This window comes from Porites lutea, chromosome 1, assembly GCF_958299795.1.
Source record: "Porites lutea chromosome 1, jaPorLute2.1, whole genome shotgun sequence".
In the NCBI taxonomy this organism is placed as follows: domain Eukaryota; kingdom Metazoa; phylum Cnidaria; class Anthozoa; order Scleractinia; family Poritidae; genus Porites; species Porites lutea.
Genome location: NC_133201.1, coordinates 9,239,608 through 9,259,393, shown reverse-complemented (window position 1 = coordinate 9,259,393; position 19,786 = coordinate 9,239,608). Strand labels below are relative to the sequence as shown.

General features: G+C 36.6%; 1 protein-coding gene across 1 annotated transcript; it reads right to left on the bottom strand.

Annotated features, from left to right (window-relative positions):
* Positions 1–18,168: 18,168 nt before the first annotated feature.
* Positions 18,169–19,177, bottom strand: LOC140944025 (galanin receptor type 1-like). The gene has a single exon (XM_073393168.1). The coding sequence runs from the start codon at positions 19,132–19,134 to the stop codon at positions 18,169–18,171; it is 966 nt and encodes a 321-aa protein (XP_073249269.1). The 5' UTR covers positions 19,135–19,177.
* Between the last annotated feature and the right edge of the window lie 609 nt (positions 19,178–19,786).

The window sequence follows — 19,786 nt, the reverse complement described above, 5'->3', positions numbered from 1 at the left end:
CATGTGGAAATGATTTAATTTTTCTTTTCTGAACTTAGATACAGCCTTTTATATTAGAATTCAACTCCAGAAAAAAATCGCCATCATTTGACAAAATGAGCGAGAGGGAAAAGAGCAAAGAAGTTACCTTTTGTGTTACGCGTTCGCTGTTGTCCTGGGGTAGATTCTTGACCACTAAAAATAAATCAATAAATCAATAAATAAATAAATAAATAAATAAATAAATAAACAAATAATAGGTTGGTTGGAAGCGGTACTAATGAACATTTCCGTCCTGCATGCTGGCTCAAGATGACAGCATCTTGCAGTTACCAACCGAGACATGTAATGGGAAATGTCTACATGTAAGGAAATGACATTTTTCAAAATGACAAAAAGACCATAGGGTAAAGCTAAAGACTTGTAAGTAGGTAGCCCGCAGGAAATGATTTAATTGAAAAAAATGGAGTCAAGTTTCCAGCAAATAGCTGCCTGGATTGGTGTTTGTCTTTTGGGCCTTTGCTTTAAAAGCAAAACATTTAACATGTCGGCAGTGTATATTGGGCTGTGTTTCCTCAAGAGCCTAGGCAGTTTGCATTTGAATTTTATGCTTATGTGTTTACAATAGAGAGCTTTAGATTTGAAGGCGAGAACAAGTACGAGTACGAAAACTTAGTGCGGTTATTTTTATTAGAGAAGGTTTAGCCCTTTTCCTGTTGCAAAACGATTAAACTTCTAAAATTTGATAACTTGTTCCCGCCACTTCGACATTCTCCTTGGAACTCGTAGTAGAATGACGACAGCTATCACGTTTTCCCGCCAAAATGACGTTGGTTCACGCAAGAGCACGACTTAGAACTAAGAATATCTCATACTGGTAGTCGTCCTCGTCTCAGAATCTAAAGCTCCCTAGTGTGGTTTTTTATTTGCAAACCATACATTGACAATCTTTGTAATTCTTGGGGGTTGGGGACTGAGCTTGGTACCACAATGGTAGCACTCTATGGAACACGTTTGGAACGCCAGCAAGGCTGTCTTGGCGTCATGTGAAGACGCTCTATAGTTTAACCTCAAGTTTGGAAAATGATTAAATTCACTTATTTAATTCTAGAATATTTGATTCACAATTTGCATTTGAAGAGGGTCGGATGTTAACGCTATCTACCTTCCTCTTAGAAAACACAAATACTTGAGAGCGGCTTCATGGTCGTTCCATGATTAAAATCTTGCAATACAAGCTAATAGACACATTATATTTTGGTTTTAAAGAATAATAATAAAACCCTTCGAGAAAATTGGCTGAGACGAGTAATGGAATAGAGGTTTTTGAGATTTAGGAGGAATAATCCCAATAGTTCTACCAAGAAAAGTAACCCTAAAGAGCTAAGTGAAAGAAAGTGCCTATAATTACCTCCTACCCCATCTCTTACGGGCCCTGGCCCCTCTATTTAAGGTTTACACTGTGTTGTAGTAGTTTTTCTTTTAAAAAATAGACTTTGACATGTTATGTGTATAGAAGATGACCCTATAGAAGGGATCAATGACGTCTTCATATGCAACAATATGGCGTCAACCTGGCTTTTTCCAACCATTCAGATCAACCGTTAGATTGATCAAAATTAAGCGATGAGACTAGTAAATCATGCTATAATTTTTTCTTTAATAATTCCACTTTATTTTTAGAAGAAACTGACCGTATGCAACTGTTGACATTATATTTTAATTTGTTGTCATGCCAACTAATTATGAGCAAGTTTTGTTAAAATTTGTTCAGGAAAAACCAAATGGTACGGGGTCATAAAATGGTTAAAGAGAAAAATTTCTGAAAAATAATAGTTTTGAGAAAATAAAATGTAGAGAAATATATCTTTTAGAAGGTAATCCAGTCAACACCCTTAATTTAAGCCAGCGCAGAGAGGGCTTAATATTCTTGATGAAGTACGTACATCGCAACAGACCGCCGAGCTAAGTTTGAAATCGAAGCTATATTATTTTTTAACAGTTTTTCTTAGATATCAGTCTTTCGCATTAAGGTTGATGAATTTTTTCTGGCGCTCTAATCTGCCGGAAAAAATCAGTCCATTTATCCTAACATATTAAAATTGCGTTCATGAAAAGTCAGATAAAAAAGGAGCAAATGGCTTTCTAATGTCATCACTCAATACTAACATTATTTTGTTTTCAACAGACCGGGTTAATCAAAATTCCGCACGTGTGTGCCCGTCTTCATGGCAACAAATAATATACTGTATAACGATTTTTTAGAAGTTTTAAACATCTCAAAAAAATGAGCAACAAAATTCGTCAATTTGTTTTGGTTCCCCTCTTTTCAGCTTTGTTGCATGGAGTGACATATCCAACGTTTTACACTGTGATACTCCGAAGCCTTTATCACTGAATCACAGGCCAGAATAATCTAGAAAGTCGTTGGTTTTCTTATCAGTGTGTATTTGTGTTTTTCTTTCCATCAAGCTTAAACCATATACTTGCGTATTTGAACGTCTTTTAGTGAAAGAAATTAGTGCTGTTTAATTCCGGACTTATAAATCGATGATATTTTTGCAGACAGTGATTTAACGAGCCTTTGGCTTATGCTAAGTTTTGTTTCTGTTTTAAAGGCTATGACTCCGATGCCAATTCAACTACAGTTGTTTTGTTTGATGAGTTTTTAATCTTAGCTAATGTGAATTTATCGGCAAGGTTTGAGCTAGAAATTTTAACTGAATGCACATGCTGTAATGACCATTTTCCTGCAGTCTGCCAAACGGCGTTAGAAATTAAGCAGGTGAAATGACCAAAGCTTGATAAGGGCGAAAAAAAGCGAGGACTTCAAAAGCTAACACTCGGTCGATCAACGGCTTTTGTTGGCTTTTCGTCGAGACCCTTTCCGTTTTGAAGAAAATAAACGGGAGTATCAGCAAGACCTCGGTTGTTTACTATTCTCAAGAAGTTTCCGGAAAATCCGGTTGGAAAGTGAATGGAATACGGCTTGTTGGGTCGTTCCAGCAAAAGAGTCCCGGGAGCTATGGAACATCTGAAAAGGACTGTCCTATTTTTCCGGGCGGAATATTCCAATCGCAAATTCGTGTTCCATTTCTTCAAAATCATTTTTGATACCAGGTTCATACCAGTTTCAGGCCTGTGCCACCGTTTTTCGGTAAATGGAACTGATTTTTACAATGAATGGTAAACACGATTTCGGGGCGAAATTTACTAGTCCTGAATTTTCCTTACCATCTGCCAATCCGTGGACCGACCAGCGCGGTTTGCCCACGTAAACGGAAAATGTAACAACCTTTGTAAAGTAAGTTTTGCATGGCAAATTCCTTGGTTTTAGGTTAATAGAAGTCTTAATGGCGTCAAAATTTTACCTCAGTTAATTAAGAAAAAATGCATTCAGTCACGGACAGTTTTTGGACAAGTATAAATAATGGCAAGCTAAGTTACTTCATTTTTCCACGTATCCATAATTGAAACTTTTAAAAATGCACCAAATAAATTATATATGTCAGCGAGTTAACTAATATAAGTTTGCACTGAGGTAAATCGATGTTTGAGAATTAACTAAGAACCATGAATTCCTTACCAAATGTGGATAAAGCCGCCTGATTATTATCCCAGTAGCCGATTCAGTACCAGCAAGACTATGAAGTCTAAACTATCTCAAAATTTAATTGACGTCTTGTTTGTACAACGTTGTCTCCTTGATCTGCTATCTCCAATTCCAACGCCTACTTCGCTGTTAGGAATAATCATTTAAGGGTTCCACTCCTGGATTTTTGGAATTTGGACCTTCTAGTGCTTAAAAACGTTAAAAATAATCGTAGAAAAGTCGTTTCCGCCCTAAGAGTCTGCACAGAAGCAGCAGCAAACGTTAAACCTGAAAACCCGGTAACCAAATTGCTGTCTCCAAAACGTACAATTTTTAGCTTGGCTTTGACGCACAAGAACTTCAATAAATTCCACAAGATTAGGTCTCGATCGTTTTTTGGCATAACAGCTATTGGTAGAAATAATTGCTATGAGGTCGAAAATTTATAAAGTTTATAAGGACTCGAAAAGACCGGCAATATTTGAAAGATAAAGATAATCATTTCATGGAAGGCCACGTTGATAATCTTTGTTTTTTTTTCGGAGTTGATGAAAGCTCTCAGTGCCAAGCAATCGTACGTTTTATAGGCCGGTAATGATGATTTTGTTTTCAATCTTTAGTTGGTAAAACACGCCGTTGCAAACTTTTAAAGCCTATATGTGAAGGCGGAGAAAAAGCGAAAGAGCATGCTTCCTCCTTCGTGAGGGTGGTAGCGGTTACACGTCAGCTAAAAACTTTAACTCCAGATTTATTACGAGGGACTGACTGTTAATGCAGTTGCAAAAAATTGCTTCAGCTTTAATATTCGAAGTTGAAATTTCATGATTTCTTTGATCATCTATCCGCAGTTTGTCAGCGAGCTATTCAAAGGGATAGGAAATTTAGGATATAATAGAGACGACGTCATCTCATGTTCTATGTTATCAGCTAGTGAGAGGCACTTGCAAATTTAGTAATTTAATTCAGCGAATGGATTCCCTGAAATAACAGAATTTAGCCCAACTGAAAACTCAAGACCCAGGAATAATAAAGCAAAATGAGTCAAATGAGTTTTTTAAAAACTCATTTAAAAACGTATTTAAAAAATTCCATATTGCTTGTAAAGGCAAAGCATGATTAAGAAATATGACACTCCCTTTTTGACAGACCTGTTTGATTGATTTTCTTGTGTGTTTTGCATGAATCCAGATGTCTTTTAGTCAAACTAATCCTTCTGCACAAATTAAAAGCCATCCTCGACAAAGCTTAACAGTTCAGAATATCAGTTCTTCGGCACACATAAAGCTTCCCCATTCCTTTTTTTATGTACTTTTAATTTTTTTTCACATTTTAAGTGATGTACATACTCTAGTTACTTTAAAAGGCTAAGAAATAGCGTTTCGAAGATCCTTTTAGGCGAATATTACTGATCATGAACTCATCATGAAGTCTTGAATGTTCAAAATCAACAGAATCAAGTCAGGTGAAATATTAGATGAAAAAAACAAGGAAAGTGAGAGTAAAAGTCTGTCGACTTACAACTTTGTTATATGTTGGTACTAGCTGTTTTGAGAGAAAAGAAAGGAAATATCTGGTGAAGAAATCGCAAAAAATTGCACATTTGCTTGAAGATGATTGTGTATAAGTTTTGTGTAAATACGAACGTCACGTACAACATTTAAAAGGATCATGAAAATTCGATTTTAATCTGAAAATTCGTCTGTTCTGGTGAACTGAAATCAAAAGAAAATAGATTCAAACACGTACCTCAGTATTTACGCTCCAGGCAAAAGACATTTACGTTCCCAACAGGTATATTTGGACTATAAATAAATGCGACTTTTCTTGATAGACTGGCCGATATCAATGGACAATGATGTATGTTGACGGAAGTGACAAACCGTCAAAAGTGCAAATAACCAGTCTCTTTTAAATGTCGACAGGTGCGGCAAAACCTTTCAGAGTAATACTCTGGGTCTGAATTGTTGTCTCCCTAATAATAGTAACACTTGAGTTGAGAATGGGGGAGAGAGGGTGGGGTTTGTGAGAGGGGAGATAGCGAGAAGATAAACTCCGGTTAAAAAACTTCTATTAGAATATTGACGATGACTGTAACTAAAATCACTTTTTCATTCTCTATAGCTTTTGAATAGAGATATAACTTAACGTTCGTTCCAATTCGCTCGACTCTTCCGCTTTGAATAATTACGTTTGACCGTTGATTCTTATCTTGTCACAACAACAACCAAAGAGTTGTTTTTTCTCTCATTAGATAAAAATATGTAAGTAAACTTACAGAATGGAATATGATTAATTAATTACCTAACTTCCCTTACCAGTCAAAAACTGTATTATTCGAATCAAGGCTTTTACCAACGCTCAAAAAATCGGGATTCCACTGTATGGAAAAATCTGGAATAAATAATATTCAAAAATCAATGTATTTTCTAAATGCAGTCTTGCAACTATGAGTATTTATTGTTTAGTAGGGCGACATCCACTCATTCCTAAATTATGTATATCTTCCACAGACCTGTCGTGAACTCCAAATCCTGCTCCTTCGAACGTTTTCCTTGTGATCTTATTCAACTACAGAATAGGGCTATTTCACCGGAGAAGTCGTTCGAAAAGAGAGAGATTTCCGTTGGGAGAAATAAAAAGGTTCAGGGGTATTGGTACCCCCCCCCACCCCCCCCCCCCCCCCCCCCCCATACCAAAGCCAACATCAACACTTACTCGTTACTTAGGGCAAATTGTTGGCTTAATGGAGGGGTTGGTGGGCAGTTTCCTAGAAACATATAACGATTCAAATTTACTCTCGCCCAATGTGCTTGTGAAATCTAGAATCCTCGGCTTTGGTATCGGGAATACAGCTCAAGAAATCCGGAATCCTTCTATATATTGGATTCCAGAGGCCAAGTTTCATTAACAAAGACTGGAATCCAGTACCTGTAATCCGGAATCCACGGCGTGGAATCCAAAATCCAAGATTGCCTTGGATTCCCTTATATGGGTCGATTACCCGCCTAGGGAAGATCGAAATACATAACAAGACCAGTTGTACCAAAGGACATCGCGTTTTCGAAGCCCACCATCATCCCATTCCGACTATTTTTTTTGTTCGTTTATTTATTTATTTATTTTTTAAAGGAAAAAAAGCAAAAAGAAGAAAAAATGTAATAATGATGATGATGATGGTAATGATAATGCTAATCATACTCTAATAGTCGACACTAAACCTTCATTTTTACGTCAAAGGTGTACGTCAGTTATAAAAAGGATCTACAAAACAAAGCAATGAAAGATATTCCACGTGCAGCTGGACAATCATCTTGCAGTATATTTTGTTTTTTACGGCACGTAGGACAACTGACTATCAACTTCATCAAATCCACCTTTTTTTCTAGCCGAAAGAACTTCTTTCTGCTAATATTTTTAGTAAACAATAAGTCATGTTCTAAAATAAGGAATCCGTTGACGTAATTGTTTACACCAGTTTACGGCGGAAGTCTCTCCAAAAGAGGAATTAAAACTAGACAAACCAACGAGCTTTCCTGACTTAACCGTAATTTAATCGCGTTTCATCCATAGAGACTGCAGCCATGTATGGCTATAACCTCACAGTTTAGCATTTTTATCCTCACACAATGTTGTTTTTACAACAACTGAGCGATTTGGTCGAAAGCTATGGGCGAATCATGGAAAGTGGGACGTGATCGTGGTACAACTTTTTTCGCGCGCTCGAATTTTGGAGAAACTTCAAGTAACGTCAAAAACTGTAAATGTTATTATTAAAAAAAGGAGATAAACACCATTTTCCATGATCTATATTATAAAGTGGCAAATCTTCATTCATACGTAGTTCCCACTCTTTTCAAGCGTGCTTAGAGTGCGAGAGCAGCTTTGTTTCACAGCGGTTGAAACAAGAGCCAAAAAAGTCGTTTGCTCTCAACAGATAACAAAAACTAATTACAGTTAAACCTCGCTTTATGGACACCCGGACACCTCTTTATTACGGACAGTTTGCTTTGTCCCTGGGAAAAGAAAGCCCTTACATTTTCTCTCAATTTCAACTGGCTTAATACGGACACCCCGACACTTTCGGAGTTTGACTGTACTCTTGAAATACGTGTCTCGCAAAACCTCGGATTGCCGTACTGGTTGGGTGAAAGGAAAATTTTCAACAACGATGACGTCAAACAATTAAAACGACCCAACAAAAGTCCATAACAAAGGTGCTAAGTTGCATTATAGATCAGTATGTAAATGCCATTATAACCATGTTAAAAGATACCTCTTTTCAAACAGAAACGGTCGGATATTTTTGGATTGGGGAAAAAGACTCGAAAAGGATATAGAGTGGATCTAGGGGGAGGGTGTTGGGGGTGCACCCCCTCCCCCCCGAGATGACCGACGGGTTTCTAATGAAAATGGTATTCTCATTATCTGTGTTGAAGTAAAACATGAGCCGAGGTTGAAGAATTTACGATAAACTCCGTAAAAGTGGTAGTTAAAATGGTACTTCCTTGATGTGGTGCACCCCCTCCTAACAAAGATCCTGGATCCCCCCTGGCCTTTGTCCTCCAGGTGACTTCCCGGGTCCTAAAATAACTTTGTACAGCTGGTCCTACCTTGTTTGTTTAAACGTCAGAAGGCTAATTTGAGTTCGAACAAGGAAATGTCACAAAAATTATGCTTTTAAACGCGGATCTAAACATGCGCTAGAAAATGTAAGGTGGTAGGGAGGTTTGATGGTCATATTTTTGTATTCAGAGAAGAACATTTAAATTGATACCGACCAAATAAATTTTGGTGAGCTTCTTTATCGTTAAATAACTCAGTCTCAAAGATTTTAAAAAATGTGTTTCAGAATCTGCTTTTTACTTTTAATTATAATTTATAGAAATTGCGCTCCGATTCGTAGTCGTCAACAAAAAGTTAGATGAAAAACTGGTCGAGACGAAGGGTGTAATTATAAAAAGCGGCCACTAAACTGATTCCGATAGCGATCTTTATGCTAAGAACAAAAAAAATATACAATACAAAATAACAACAAAAACAAACCATCGCACATAATAAACATTAAACTCTTATCGTTTACAGCGATTCTAAATTTTCAACCATTTACGATAACATTCCCAGTTCAAAGGTAGATTTCCTTTGGTTCTTGACGCTTATTTAAAGATATGTTGAAATTGATATTTTGAGTAAGAATTTTGTAACTTTCAAAATTAATTTTCGGTTGTGGCACACTTTAAGATAAAGGAGCTTAAAGTTTCAACAATGTAAAACTAAAATAGGTGACATTCCTACAATAAAAATTATATAAAATTCTCACCCTTAGGCTTGGTGTTCTTATTGCGGCCAATTGCAGGGTTGTGAGTTTTTCTTGTCAACCGAAATACTAATATAAAGCTATCATATCCAGACGCGATTATGGATCGCTGCACATCTATAACGTCCAATAGGAAAACGTGTAATTAGAAACAAATTATTTTGTGGCATAACGTTGGAGGCAGTTTATTTGCATAGGTAGTCGCCGCACGTACTATTTATTAGAATATCTATATCTCATCAGGGGCACCTAACGAAGGTTTCCTCCTAAATGCATTGAAAACACTTTTTAGGCTATGCAGAGTACTATAAGATCTCCAGAAATGCATTCTTAGCGCTGCTAAAAAATTGAATCTGTTCGGTGATCCTCGGGCAACTCAAGTCTTTTCGAAGTTACAAGGGATGCAGTATTATTTTCGTGTAAATTTTCTGAGATCAATTTAAAGTCTTACGAAAGCGAGAATTTTTCTGATTCCTTTCTCCATTGCATTTTGCAATCCGAAAATTTTAGGTTTCCTTTTTTCTACTAAAAATAGCTTAACCTGGGGAGTGAAATGCGAAAATTAAACTTCACAAAATTGTAGGAAATTTATTAGAGTAGCTTCGAAAATTCTACTTGAAATGAAAAGGTCATATATAAATTTTTAGCCTTCCTCGAGCTATAGAAAATTCTAGGGAATTTCTGCTTCTCCGAACAGATATTTCACAGAAAACAGTCGTGTGGTGCCCCTGATCTCATCATGCATAATTTGGGGGAAACTGACACTTGTCGACGTATACAATAACAAAAAACCACATAGAGATCGCCACTGTTTAAAAACCGTTAAAATATAACTTTTTATACTGCGCCGTAGATTTCAAACGTTTCGTGAGCAACCGATTCACAGTGCCAACTAACAATTGCAGCTTATGAAAAGGCCTTAAAACGATACTAAGAATTGACATTATTTTGATTGAACATTGACCAAATTGCGTTTTCATTTCCACACGCCCCACCTGAAAAGCTATTAGCGGCAAGGTTTGTTTCCGTCAATTTTCACAACCAGCTGTTACCTTTGATAAATAAAACGATTTCGTCTCGGCGAAAAACTTTCGGCATCACACCTGAGAGCAAATCGACTTTGAACCAGCCGTTATTATTTTTCAAAATTTGATAGCTAAGCTAGGATGATGAAACAGTGTTTGTTTTATGGTTTTCAGTCATCTTACACCAATTCTGTATTAATTTATTACTGTATTTTCCTGTTTTAAAAATGTGACAAAAATAATTAGTGACGTTAGGGGAATAATTCTTTAGGAGCATCTTTCCTCGACTTGATTAAAGAAACGTAGTAAATATAGGAAATAACGTTATATTGATGTTCGGTCGTTATCTGTAGAAAACGAAGCGGTTTTGAAATGCAATTTCACCTCATAGTTGTTTCGATCTTTTTGAAAACGTGTGTGAAAGATCATGGAGATAGATTTTTCCGATCACTAGAAAGAATGATTTGATTAGTGTGTATCGAGGCGCTCTTGTTATCGGTTTTGTAAACATTTTGGCTTATACTTTAACAAATAAGCGAATTTATTTTTAAACTGCTCGATAGATTTTTTTAAAAATTTTGAGTTTCTCGAAATTAACCGTCGCTTCATATTTTAGAGGGTTTACGAGGAGCTCGCTCGCTGAGCGTAGAGGTACCAGGTATCTCAGTTTACATCTTGTTGTTCTTTAATCTTTACAGCAGCTCATATGTAACTTCGCCCCATGTAAGGGAATCCATGACAGTCTTGGATTCTGGATTCCACCCTGTGGATTCCGGATTCCGAGTACTGGATTCCGGATTCCAGCTCAGTGGATTCCGGATTCCAAAAAGGGCTGGATTCCAAATTTTTTTCTGTTTTAATGCTTTTCATCGCATTTCGTTTTCGTGTTCGAATCTTGCTATATTGAAAGACGTTGTTTAGAATGCATGACAAGTTTGTTTTCTTTTTCGATTTATAAATTACGTGAAGAAAATTATGAATTACTGTTCCGTAAGGGTTTATGTTATAATAAAGAGGGGGACATTGGGGGACTGTCCACACCGCAACACCGCTGAAAGAAATAACAAACACCGCATCACCGCAGGCGAAACACCGACATCGCAATTTTGAATTTTGTCCTTGGATTAATCTAATCCAAATCTCCATATGATTAGGGATCGAGGATCTCGGAGCTGGTTTAGTGATTAGTAGAGAGTGAGACTGACCTCAAGACTCTATTTTTCACTTACTCTATTTTCAGTCATGCAGATAGGAAAATGCTTAATTAGCAGAAACAAAAGAACTCTTGCAAATCATTCCTAAATATTCACGTTTATTCATTTGATTGCTGCATAATAAAGAATTGGGAAAAGGTACAGTCATTGCCAGGGAAAATCGAGCCGCAATTTGTAAGAAAACGGCCTAACAAATTAAAGTTCGTGTGTAACTCCAAATCAAATCAATTTTTCCTATCTATGCCATATCATAAACCAGCGAAGGTTAATCAAGTCTTTTGCTATCCACCAATAATATAATAGAGGGTTCATTTTGTTTGTATGTCGTTACATTCGTAGTTTTCCTTGTCCTATCGGAAGAGAAAGAGTGTCTGGCAAGGTTTCCAATCAAAGATTTGTGAACTCGTGTCTGGCAAACTCAGTGTAAAAATATACACTGTTATACACACCTTAACGAGTGTCTTTTGGTCCGTAACTTTCATAACAACTGCTCCACAGAATGTCACTGATAACACGTAACGCAAAATAGTATCGAAGTATGACTGCACAATAAATGTCACAAAATCTACCTATTGTAAGCGGTCCCTTCGGGATTTTCTGTGTTTTACGTCATCCTAACCATTTCGTATTTGCGGGCGCAAACAATAGAAACGTCATCATTACCTACCGATTCCTTGCGGCCCCTGTTCAAGCAAATCGAGATTTTTTCTATATTGACTGTATGACTGTATATTTCAACTGTAAGTACTTTCATTAATATTCGCGCGATTTTACTAGAGTGCCTCCTCGGAATTTCGCCTTCTGGGCGATATTTCTGCGGGGGCAACAACTATATAGCGCTCATGTATACGCATATTTTTCCCAAGGATGACGTAAAATTTATATTACATTCAATTATAATTGAGAAAAAAATCAATCAGCGGGCTTAAATCTATAAACTTAACGTTTCTTTTGTTCATGATTGTGACTTGCTTGCCGCCACGTTCAGTACAGTACACAGATCGACACAAACGAAAAATCATGAAGCTTTGCCTTTGGCACGTTTAGATCTACTGCACGCAGTATTACAGGTACCTTTCTCTCTCAGCCTTTTGTTTTTGCTTGTACTTTCCCATAACGTCTCTTTTTTAGTAGAAAAGAAAAATCCAACAAACAACAAACTTTAGACTGGTCTGATCGAAGAGGTGGCGAGATTTCACTCGAATGCTGGAGATGAATGAAAAAAGCACCCACCGCGTCCTTGCACTTGATTACTTTAGTGACAGCTGATTGGTACGGTTCTGGCAGTTCCTGGCTTATTTCTCAAATAGAGATTATTGAAACCATGAAACTGTTCTCAGCGAAACTACTAGGACTAAATTAGGCACTAGGAGACTGTGAATTTCTTTTTTTTTTCTTTTTAGTTAAACTGTTGAACGTAGACGTTTATTTTCACTTGTGAACCAGGAGGACAAGGAAGGTTCAAGAAAAGGTTCACCCCAGGTGCATCTTTTCCAGTCCTATGCCAGGACAAAAAGCTCGCATAAAATCGCTTTTGATTTTTTAAAGTTCAGCGAAGCGAGTGAACAACAGAGAGAATCAAACATATCCAGAAGTCGAAGTTATTCATAACAATTCAATTTATACGTTAAAAAGGCTGCGCTGTGTTCCCTTGAATACCCCCGAATTTTGTGATCCTCCCAGCCGCTCATAAGCAAGGGTTCCCTCGCCATTATAGAATTTTAATCATGCGACCGTGACCTCGACCTTTCATATGGAGCTCCTCGTAAACTATTGTTTTGACACCAGATTTGCCGATATTATGTCGCCACGTTCAGGTCTATATCCTGGGGAGGCTTTCCATAGATGGTTTTTCTTTCGAGCGAGTAGCTCAATTTAATCTGGAGTGGATCTTTAATAAGTTGGATTCCGGATTCCAATCTTTAGTAGGATTCCGGATTCTCAGTGCTGGATTCCGGATTCCAAAGCCCAGGATTCCGGATTCCACAAGCAAAAAATTCCTGGATTCCGGAATCCGGATTCCCTTACATGGGGCGAGTAACTAATCTCAACTACTTTCTCTTGTGCTAAACACTGGCAACTTATATAAGTAAAACGTAGGTAAGTTTAGCCTTGCTGACCATGAGAGTTACAAACGCTATTCCGAGTGACTTAAACGAATTTCCTGTTGATAACCAAAGTGGAATAAATAAACCCATAAGAAAACCAATGAAAGCGTGACAGCTAAACCTACGAGACTCTACCTTAAACCAAAACAGGAACTCTGATTTAGGTAACAATCAAGGTCGTACCTGCTTAAAAACTGACAATCAAACTGAATTAAACCCCAAGCTTGATGACACTTCGGTCGACAAACCCATTAAAAAGGTAATAACACTCAAAAAACCTGTTAACGCATATACGGATTAACCTTGATCTATAAACTGATCATAACAAGACTCTAGTCACGAGTGAAACGTCAACACAAACACGAAATAAACTTAAAATAACCTACAAAATACTTCACAACAATATGTTTGAGGTTCGCTGATTCTTTGTCAGAGCCTCTCATTATTCAGAGGTATTGTCTCCAAGTTTCATATGTTCGTGGACAACGGTAGCTAATATTTCTGCATATTTCAAATGCATCATTAGTAACTAAAACGCTTTTTAAATGCATCGTCACTACCAAAAATGATATCGCCATAAGTTGCTTCAGTTCGAAATATTTTATTTAAAGCCACCTTTAAATATCTGAAAGACAAATATTTCTACCATTTCATTTACTTCCAACTAGTGAAATCCCTACCCTTTCATATACCTCAAGCGTGAAAAAGGTGCCCCTTTCGGACAGAGCTTCTCCATATAGGCCGTCATAGTGGTTACCCTCCCGGATAGCCTGCCTCGTTGATGATATACCCTTATTTATCAGATGGGGACCACAGCTGTATGAGACAAATAGAGAGAAGTGTGACGTCACGTCACCATGGTAGCACAATTTCTGGACCTCAACAACCTTTCTTGACAGAGACGGCTATTTGCATTGTCGAACGATGGAAGAAAAGTATGGGCTACCGTTTTGTTCCTAAATGCTAACATGTACAAGAAAGTCATACATGTCAATTTTTTTTTCTTTCTTTCCTTTTTTTTGCCATTTTTGCAGGACCACGGATTGTTGAGATCCAGAAATTATGCTACCGTGGCACCTTGACGCAACGACTTCCCCTCTCTATTGCAACCAAGAAATTAATCCATGATGCAATCTTTTAATGTCAGTGTGCATCTCTACATCTCTGCTGCACTCATCCGCTGCCGTACTCGTTTTAGTAATTATTATACGTTCATTTCATAGAATAATTTGACCAACGAAGAGAAAAAAACAAATATAGATAGCGGGAATAAATACATTATTCTGTAACAGTTGTCATTGTTAGAATAAAAGCCTGCTTTAGGCTTTATGTTTCAGAAGTACAAAAACAGAGAAATCATGCCACCTGAAGAATAATTACTTCTACTATAGAAGTAATTTATAAGCCTTCCTGATTTATATTAATATTACTGAGTGTAGTGATGATGCTTTCATACTTTTCATGTCACATTCAGTCATTTACGGCTCAAGGCAATGACTTTAAAAAAATAAAATCCTAAATCTTCGGTAGTCTCAAGCAGGAGCAAACTCAACATGAACAGAAAAAAGTAGAAAGAGCAGGCAGCATGATTGACCACGTTCTGTTTGTTTTCTATGACAATCTCTCAAATCAAAAAACAAAGCCAGTAACAGAAATCAAGCTGGTATGAGAATATTCATGAATGCGGCATCACCCACGTACAGTGATCAATGATTTTGTGAACACGCACATGTCTTCTACCGGTCTTTAAACGAAATTTTAGAAAATGAAAGTGTTTGCGACTTATACGATAGCCTTCCTCTCTGGTGCTTGTCTAACATGTGTTAGTTTTACAAACAAAATGCAAGGAAATTAACGGGGTTGCTAAGGTTAGTGTCCGCTTAATACAGAGGGCCCGTTTAGAACAGGTTTTACTGTCTTGCATAGTATCCTATATACTACAGCTTGAAATAAGAAAAGACAGCTTGGATGCAAGAAGTGCCCAGGAGCTCGTATTAAATGTTACTGAAGAAGATTGATTACCTTTTTGCATTTACATGTATTTCTTTTTTTGTCTTTAGAAAGCATCTTTCTTGACTTGATTTTGGTAACAAAATGCTAAAACAGAAAAGTTTGAATTGTCATGTATCAAAAGATTAAAGAAAAGGACAGTTTTAATCATTCGGCCGGATATTGCAACCTTCTGTAATCTTCCCCGCAGAGAGTGCGAACTTTACAATACATGCAGCTGATGGAGAGCATATCTTTCTGTTATTTTATTGTTCGTATCATTTCAAAGTCGTACTGCAACTCTTTAAAATTATTTTAAGATATATTTTGCTGCGAAAACTACAATATTAGTCGTTGTAAGTGAATTAATTTTGATAAAGCCACATTAAAATTAATTAAAAAAACTAATATTAGTTTTGAAATAAATCTATTTCCGTTAATAATATTTCTCCCGGCTTGAAAATGTTATAAACAGACAGAACACGACGGTTGAATTAATCATCCACTCTTATTATTCCAATAAATCTTATTCAGATAAGAAGGAAATATCGGCATAATATAGAAACTGTCCTTACATAAAATGACATCGCAGACGGATAAGTGGGGATTATCTCGAGAACTCAGATTGAATATGCAAATTATTAACTGAAATAGAAATACCATGCACTCTTTGGTATTTATTTTCCCTGGGTCTGCAACGGTTGCTTAGCCTTACAAGGTTTAGCCTAATAATAATAATAATAATAATAATAATAATAATAATAATAATAATAATAATAACCTTTATTTATTACCTTTCGCGATAAGAATTACGGTAATATTACAATAAAAATTCAAAAGACTACATATTATATATACATATCAAATTAAGTTAAGTTTAGCGCCTGTAGGAAGAAACGATTGTTTGTGCCTAACAGTGCAGTGATACAGGTATTTACAGGTATTTTTTTTTCGTTTGCTTTTTAGCAGTTGAAAGAAACTTTTGAATTTTAGAGGTTGACAGTTTTTTTTTATTGAAATGAAATGTTTTTTAATTCGAAAAAATTTTCTTAGTATTAATTAACTTTTTTTTAAGCTAAATTAAGTGCTTTTTAAATCGACAGAAATTGTAAATAGTGTTTTTGAATGAATAGTTTTTTCTTTTTTTTTAAGCGAATTAATTGTAAATAGGATTTTAATAGTTTTTTAATAAAATTGTCTATTATTATTCTGAGGTGCGCTGGGTTAGTCTTACAAGATCTTAGATTATGGCCATGATCCACTACATTCAAAAAACTCATTCTGCTTGCCTGCCTGAATTCAAAAACTCATTAATAATTCATAAAAACAAAATATTTAGGGCCGGTTATTTAAACGGAGTTTAACCACTGTTCAACAAAACCGCGTGCTAAGTAATTTTCAGTTTGCGCAACGCTTTTTTCTAAGCACCATTTGTCGTGAACAGTATAATTAAAGCATATAGAGTCGACTAGAAAAGCATTTATCTTCTTAAATTGACCCACTAAAAAAGAGATCTGGAGGTCCAAAGATTTCTTAAACCGCGGTCTCAGTTAGACCTCGTTTAAATAACCGACCCTTAATGTTTAACGAGCGTCTTTACATCTGATAAAGACACGGCACGCTAAATTTGACGTCCAATTCAGGCCAAATCTAAATATTAGTGCAAGAATGAGTTGATCAGCTATATCAGAGATTAAGCCGTTCAAAAAAACTCGCAGTCGTTATTTGTTTTAGAAGACGAACACCGCACTTCCTAATACATTGTAGAGAATGTAACGATCGTGGCAGGAATGTAATTGTCACATCTCAAAAAATGATGTTCACTTTGCCATCTTAACAGAACATGGTAATTTTTTTCTTTTCTTTCTTTCTTTCTTTCTTTCTTTCTTTCTTCCTTTCTTTCTTTTTTTATCTTCTCCAGTTAGATAACAAAGATACCTCTCAAAACATAGAAAAACGTGTCCATCTGATGTTCGAGTGGGATTTTTCTCAGTATACTTCTCGAAAGCAATGCATATAATATATAAACAGTATAAAATGCTATAAGTATTGACTTTCTTTTTATTGTGCTATTTTTGAAATGACTTCATTTGTCTAAGTACAGCCATAACCCACTGGATATAAGTGAAAATTTTATCCCATTTCCCGTTAATCGTCAAACGTCAAAGCGGAGGGGAACGTCATCCAAGTTTTCTGCAAGTTTTTCATAACGACGACGTCAGTAACTTATAAATGGCAGATGGTTCCAGCGCCATGATGACAATTTCTACCCTCCAACAAAATTCTTTGCAACAACTGTGACAACGATAATAACACAGTATACTATAACATACCATAACAGAACAGAACAGGACATAACATAACTTTTATTTTATCTGGAGTTTACAGAGTAAATCTACTGAAATATATTGAAAATTATTAAAATTAATTGTGACGAGAATTCATACTTCTTAAGGACGTCGTCCACAACTGGTTGTCCTATGGTCAGGTAAGGCCAGTCCATTATTTCCTCTTAAAAAATACTTGGAGCTGCGAGGAGGAAACAGTTTCTTAAGATATTTAGGATAAGCAGAGACAAATTAAAAACTATGACAATAAGCATATTGTGAATTCTCCCACTTCCAGGCTTAACTGAATAAAAATTAGTGCCATAACCTACATTTAAACTATTGCTAGATTAAGTGCAAATTAAATCAAACGTGCAAATTAAATTTGTTGATTCATCAACAAATTTTGAAAGATAAAAGGCGTTTAGGGGACTTTTTTCAATTGGGTGAATTCACAACTTAGCGTTAAAAGGAACCCACCACTTAAAACCATGCTTACACTCTAATATTCTCCAAGAAACCATTCTTATTCAATGCACTCTAATGCAAGATTAGAATTAGCGTCATGCTTACGCTTCAAAACACGATTTGCTTCCTAACTTTAATTCTGTGGCACTACTTCACGCGAAAAAACCTCTCCTTTTGGGTAACTCAATAACATATAATTCTTCCGGACTATCACGGCAGAATATTTTTTTGACGATGTACTTGAGGCTGTATCGGTAATTGGAACTTGGAGCCGCATATATGAAAGGATTCAGGGAACAGTTCAAAAGTATTAAATACTGTACAAACATCCTGAGACGAGCGAAGATTTGAGAATGAGCAGCACTTTCCTTTCCATTAAACTGAAGAATAAACACGACTCCGTAAGGGACAAACGATACGAAAAACACGGATGTCAGAACAACGAAAAGAACTAACAGTCTTTTTTTCTCTTCCATGTCCTTCTGCGTGTAAACATGAGCGCTGCTGCAAATTGTTTTGTCGCAATATAAACCGGATATGATCCTTGAATAGCAGAAGGCTATGCCAGCGAAAGGGATCAAAGTCAATGTAATGATAAGGCAAGTAACGTATACTCTCATCTCATTCAAATCGTTGCCTGGAGAACAGCCGGTCTTAGATCTGTAATCCACGGATACAAAGAGTGGTGCTGTCATTCCGATAGATACCATCCAAATGCCAATTATAAAGTAAGCGACCCTTTCGACGTCGATTCTCCTAGATGTGATCAGCGGCTTGACCATGGCCTGGTACCTCTCCACTGCCAAGAGAGTCAAAGTGAGTGCGGTTACCAGAAGGGTTACCATGGTGATGTTATTGGTGTATATGAACTTGCAGAGGAAGCTGCCCAGAGCACCTTGCCGAAAAGGGACCATCTTTGGAATGATGAGATGGATCGCAGTGAAGATAAGCGTCGTGATGTCCGCGGCAGCTACGTTCAGCAGGAAATAGTTGGTTGTTGTTCTCATGCTACGAAATATCTTGATCACAGCAACGATGAACGAGTTGGCAATGAGTCCCACTGCTATAATTAACCACAGGAAAACCAATCGAAACTGCCTCTCTGTATAGTTTGACATGTGTCTGGGTAATAGTGTCGAGCTAGAGCTGTTTGTCGTGGTGTTATAGGCAATGGAAGGTGACATTTTTATCTTGATTTCTTCTGAAAGGAATGCAAGAGAAAGGATTTCCTTTATGGAAAATACTCCGAGTTAAAGTTATTAATTAAGACTTTAAAATAGCTTCAGTGAAGTACCAGGCAAAAAAGGTTATAAGACGAAGATGTTTCGGTACCAGCTTTTCACCGTTCTCAAGTCAGTAAAAGCTAAATGTATTGAAATCCACAGTGGCGGATCGAGGGGAAGGGCCCGAGGGGGCTGCCCCCTCAATGTTTAGACCAAACTGATCATGAATCCCGAAGGCCGAAAAAAAAAAAATTTGGAGGGTTTGTTTTTTAACCAAAATCTTCTCACACGAGGTTTAACGTTTCTTTCCTCTGCCGTTCTCGTGAAAGTTATTTAGTAATCAGAGAAATATCCAATTCAGTAGTCATATGAAAGGTAAATAATCCTCGCCCCTCTCACTGTGTAGATTTTTCGATCTTGTTTACAAGATGATTTATGTTAAATAAGACTGTTAAAAATGAAAAACCACCTATTAAATTCAGTACTGAATAAACTGAGGCAGTTTCCTCAGTTTTGATTATTCCACTTGTTTTATTTAAAGTGCGCT

Excerpts from the sequence above, each read along its gene's own strand:
- LOC140944025 (XM_073393168.1), bottom strand. The coding sequence starts at position 19,134 with ATGTCAAACTATACAGAGAGGCAGTTTCGATTGGTTTTCCTGTGGTTA.